General features: G+C 37.1%; 1 protein-coding gene across 1 annotated transcript; it reads left to right on the top strand.

Moving 5' to 3' along the window:
* Window positions 1-1,407: 1,407 nt before the first annotated feature.
* On the top strand, window positions 1,408-3,205 carry CT83 (cancer/testis antigen 83). The gene is made up of 2 exons (XM_029930283.1): window positions 1,408-1,633; window positions 2,951-3,205. Exons 1-2 carry the CDS (start codon window positions 1,559-1,561, stop codon window positions 3,203-3,205), a joined length of 330 nt encoding a protein of 109 aa, XP_029786143.1. The 5' UTR covers window positions 1,408-1,558.
* The last annotated feature ends 2,306 nt before the right edge of the window (window positions 3,206-5,511 follow it).

The following is a 5,511-nucleotide window of genomic DNA, read 5'->3' as shown; positions in this document are numbered from 1 at the left end:
ACCTCCGTGAGGTCAACTTTTCCATGTCTCAGTGTCACCTCGAGCTCAACCTGTCCAACGCCAAATTCATGATTAGTATTCCCATACGTGATTATTTCCCATCCATCCAATTGAATGAGCCGTAAAGCCAAGAACTTCATTCTCCTTTACATCCCATATTGTACTGGAAGTTTCTTTGCCACCATGTACTTCTTGCTCCCACCTATCTCATTAGCACCTTTACATTAATCTTTATGGGTATTTAATTAATGTCTGTCCCCCACACTATAGTGCACACTCCAGGTCAACAGAGACCTTATTTTTGCTTGTAATCATTTCTCCAGAATGCATCACAGTGCCCACCCTTTCCATGGGTGTTGAATAAGTAAAACTTTGAAATCATAACTGGGAAATAAGTTTGATGTGAAAAATGTGTAATTCTTCTCCTTCCTATCTATATGAAGATGTGAGTTATTCCCTCAAGCAGTTATGGGTTGTAATTTGACACTCATCTTGAGATCACCCTGGCTATTCCTTTTAGCTCTGAGTTTTTTTTAGTTCAACATCATTTTGTACATCTACCTGAATTTCTTGAACATTTCCTGTCCAGTACAATGATTCCTCTGTTAGCTCGCATTAATGTTAATTGAAATATACTATTCAGTCCCTTGAGAGGAAAATATTAAATACTTGATGCTCACAAGTCAGCAAGTACGAACAGAGGTCCTGAGGATGGGGATGAGAACAATCAAATGGGGGTGGTTATCTCAAGACTCAGCTCTGTGGATTAAAGGCCTGCTCTTGTTTCTAGTTTCCAATGAGTTTACTTAATACCCAAATCTGTTTCTGCACTTTTCAAAGTAGACATACTTTGAAAAATTCCTATAGCATAAAATTATTGTAAGAATTAAATGGGAGAATAATGTCCCTGGAATTACTTTTTAGACCTTACAGGAACACAAATGCACATAATTAGCCCAATGTGACTGGGGTTGAAATGAATCCTAAAATAGCAATGGGAGTGTGGAGGAGGTTTCTGGCAAAGACTTACACAGTTTGCGGGTAACTACTTTTCACAGTACATTTCCATCTTCTTTCTGAACTTGCTTTTGAAATGAATAATGGAATGGCTGCAGTGAAGACAAACCTATCTTAAGAGAGAAAGAAAAAAAGGACGAGCACTTTTAAGAACTTGTATTTAATCAATCAATTTGGAGTCTGTATTCCTACCATGTTGCAGCTTGCTGGAAATCCCAAAGAACCCCGTTGCCTCTCACGGCCCTTCCTCACAACCTGACCCCACCATGGAGTCGGCCATTGTAAGTGCCGCCTGCTTCCGGGTTTGACGTAATCAGATTGTGACGAAGCGCCATCACGCAGGTGCTCCATTGTGAAGGCCCACGCCCTTTGGGCTACAAAATGCCAAAGGCTAAAGTGGCTCCAGGTTACACTAGGCAGTGTGGGACGCTCAGCATCGTGGCCCGCGCCTTCCATCCTCGGCGTGACTAGGGTCCCCCGGCTTCCCAACTGCCAGTCTTGTAGCTCTGTGCCCGAGAGGACAGAAGAGGCCAAAGAAAACATGAGCATTCTGTTGATTGTCCTGGGCGGTGTTCTGTTTGCTTTTCTCTTACTCTTCTTGAAAATCCGCTTTCAGGTAAAGTGTGTAAGAGAAATTGGAATTAGATGAAGTTAAGTCGTTCATGGATGGGGAGGGAGGTATTTGAGAATAGAAAGATACTAAAATGGTAAAATAAGAGTAAGGGTAAGTCACCTCATTCCTCCGCTCTTGAAAGAGCCCCAGATATTTAACTCGACAATTCCCTCTTCTTGCCCAACGATTCAACAGCCGTGGTCTGTTGGGAAAAGCCCCAAGTCACTAAGTAATGTGGTCAGTTTTTCATCCACTTGAAAAAGAGAGCTGAGAGTGCCTACGGTCCGCCATCACGTCCTATTTTAAGAATCTATTCTTTCTCTAGCTTCTACTGCCCCTTAGGTTGGTTTGCCTCTTTCTCCCCTGGTTTCAGCCACCTTTCTGAAAGGTTTATGGGCATTCACAAATCATTAAGTTCAAAATGTGGCTCTCCTGGTGATATTTAAAGTTGCAAGTGACTTTAATAAATCTTTAATGGTCCTTTTGGGTAAGATCTGGGTCCAAGCATAAACCTAGTAGGCTGTCCAGCAAATGTAAGCTAAAAATATAACATTTTGATATTAAAAGGCTACTTTCATATTTATATATTTTCAGTCTCTGGGAAGAGCATATTTCCAAATCAATGTTGTTGTTCTATTGATTTTCAATCTCTTAAGGAATGATAATCCGTTCATTTTGGTAACCAAGTCTAAGCATCTTATTTGGTGGTTCAAGTTAACCCTTGAACAACATGGGTTTGAACTCTGTGGATCTTTATACTCTGATTTTTTTTTAATACAATACACTACAATAAATGTATTTTATTTTCCTTACTATTTTCTTTTTTTAATTTTTTATAGTTTTCTGTTTACTTTTGATAGCAGATATTTGCGAGCAAGTGGAGGAGGGGCAGGAAGAGAGGGAAACACAGTATCCATTGGGGGCTCTGCTCAGACAGCAGAGAGCCCGACATGGGGCTCGGACTCACAGCCTGTGAGATCATGACCTGAGCTGAAGGCCGATGCTTAACTGACTGCCACTCAGGCACCCCCTTACAATTTTCTTCATGACATTTTCTTTTCTCTAGCTTACTTTATTTTATAAGTACAGGATATAATACATATACAAAATATGTGTTCATCGACTTTTTATCTATAAGGCTTCTGGTCAACAGTAAGGCTATTAGTAGTTACGTTTTGGGGAGAGTCAAAAGTTATATATGGGGTTTTGACTGCCCAGGGAATCAATACCCTTAACCTCCCACCTTGTTCAAATATCAGCTGTATTTGGAAATCGCTAAACTCAATAAAACTACATATGTATAATTTCCTTCCTTTACAGAGCAGCGTTCATGAAGTGTCATCAAATTCGACTTCTCTTGCACTAGTAAGAGCAACCTCTTCTACTGTGTCAACTAGGAGCAATACTGATAAGAATCTGTCAGTCAACAGCTGCTCTCAGGATTTAATTAATTATCCACGCATGATAACCATGCTGAAGCGAATATTGGTAAACCTCAGTATCCTGGAATACAAGCTGGCTGAATTGGAGTATTTGCTAATTATCAAGATTTTAAATGGTACATTAGCTAACTGAAAATCCACTGATAGACATAGAGAATATAATGACAGTGAAGGCAATCACTAAAGGCACTTTGAGTAAATTCATTTGATTTTGTTTATACCAAATGAATTGTTGTTTAAAAGCGGGGGGGGGGGGCAGGGGAATGCCAAGTCAGGTACAAAATCCAGACATTTATCAATTTACTTTTACTGACATTTAAATAATTGATTACATGTTTTATATATGTATACATTTATATCTATAATGTTTATATGTTATGTATATGTATATATGATGCTTAAAATACATAAATATTTTACTGGGGAAGGAATGAAAGCACAATAGAGAAAAACAGTTCCAAAGGTTTGGTTTAAAAAAAATAAGCTACAGTAAAAATATAGCTGAAATACAGTGATTTGAATTTCACTCACATGTGAAAAAGAGTTTTGGTGTACAGTAAAATATTGCCAATGTCTTTTTGCATTAAAGAATCTGGGATCTTGGGGCACCTGGGTGGCTCAGTCAGTTAAGCATCTGACTTCAGCTCAGGTCATGATCTTGCACTTCGTGAGTTCAAGCCCCATGTCTCTCTCTCTCTCTCTCTGCCCCTCCCCTGCTGGCACTCTGTCCTTCTCTCTCAAAAATAAATAAACAAAAAAAAATTAAAAAAAAGAAAATGGGATCTTAGAACTCTATTATACAGAATACTCTCTCACCACTGTTGAATCTGTGTAATGAGAGTTGTAATTGAGTACCCTAAAATACACCAGGCACTGTTAAGATCTCATTTTATATGCTTGTAGTCAAGCAAACCCTTTACTCTTTGTAGTCAGCTCCTGAAAGGAATTCCTTCCCCATCACCCTCTCCCCAATGAATTTGATATTATTTCATTAGAAATGTATCTAAAGCTTCCCTGAATTGCAAGATTCACCTATAGAAAAATTTGGCAAAAAACTGACACCTCAGATAGCACCAAAATATAATGATGGATTGCATGTAGTGTAATATGGATTAAGAATAAGAAAAAGTCTTTGTAAACTCTGGTCAGCCATCTACTTCAAATATTTTATAAAATCCAGTGTAACTGAGGAATTAATCTGTTGAAGTTCCCTAATGGCATTTGACTTACCCTCAAAGAAAATCCTCAAAATATCTAACACAAGTTTCTTATATATATATGTGCATGGATCACTGAGACTTTTCAATCATAGGCCTATTTACCTACTTCATGCCCTCCTTCCCCAAAATAAGTGACCAGTCTAAGTTAAATACCTTAATCTCTTACTCCTTTAATCCTCAATCAAAAGGAAGAGGAAAAGACCTTTAAAGTGTATCAGAAATTAAGACTTAAAATGATGCCTTTTATCCCTCATTTGTTAAGAACAAAAAGCCAGGAGAAACTTGTTTGAACCACAATCCCTTTGGTATTCTGTTGAAAACTGTAGATTCTCTCCCTAGAAAAACACATGTACACATACACGTAGAAAGATATTATGGATAATGTCAGTTTCATATGTTCTCTGAAGCCCAAGTTAAGAACCTTAAGAATAGCTGAAAATTTTCTTGCATGTTTTGGCAATGTTCATCATCCCAGGCTGTGATGTTTAAATCAGTGGTCAATAATATCTAATCGGTGTATAAACCTATCAATGATATGTTTTCATTATCTTCTGTAAGGAACCAGGGACATAGGACTTTCTAATTGCCTTCCTTCATTCTTGACAAAATTGACAAGTTTATCTCCTATAAGTATGTGAATAAGTTATCACCTATAAGGAATAACTTACTCAAATAAGACAAAGTCATTTTGCTTAATGTATTAACTATAACAATCATAAGATCTTGGATTTGATTGGAGCCATTGCCTCATTTGTATTCTGTCCCATGTTCTATTTGAAATTAAACCTAGATTTCAGAGAGTATAATGACCAACTCTTAATTTTGTGAAAGAGAGTAGAAGTTAGATGGGAGATATTTTCTTCCAAATATAACCTAAGGGCGATGTTATATGGGGAAAGAAATAATCAAAGTTTCTGGATTCCATTTTCTAGATTTATGATTTACTGGCTATAGAATCCTTATTTTTCTGTCTTCACTATCTGTAAATCAAGAGCCTAAGCACTAAATTCACATAGAGAAAGAGACCTATAAATACACAAAAATTTTAAATATATTTGGATTAAAAGTATTAAACTACAGTGCTGATATATACACAGTCAGTTTTTTGCATATATGTATATAGCATTTCTAGTTAAATAAGGCCTTCAATTTTAACACTTTCTTTTAAATATACTGATTTTATTTTCCCCAGCTTTATGGAAAAGAAAGCTCGTATACT

This window comes from Suricata suricatta, chromosome X (genome assembly GCF_006229205.1).
Source record: "Suricata suricatta isolate VVHF042 chromosome X, meerkat_22Aug2017_6uvM2_HiC, whole genome shotgun sequence".
NCBI lineage: Eukaryota > Metazoa > Chordata > Mammalia > Carnivora > Herpestidae > Suricata > Suricata suricatta.
The sequence above is the reverse complement of the archived record's forward strand: the minus strand, read 5'-3'. Positions and strand labels throughout refer to the sequence as shown.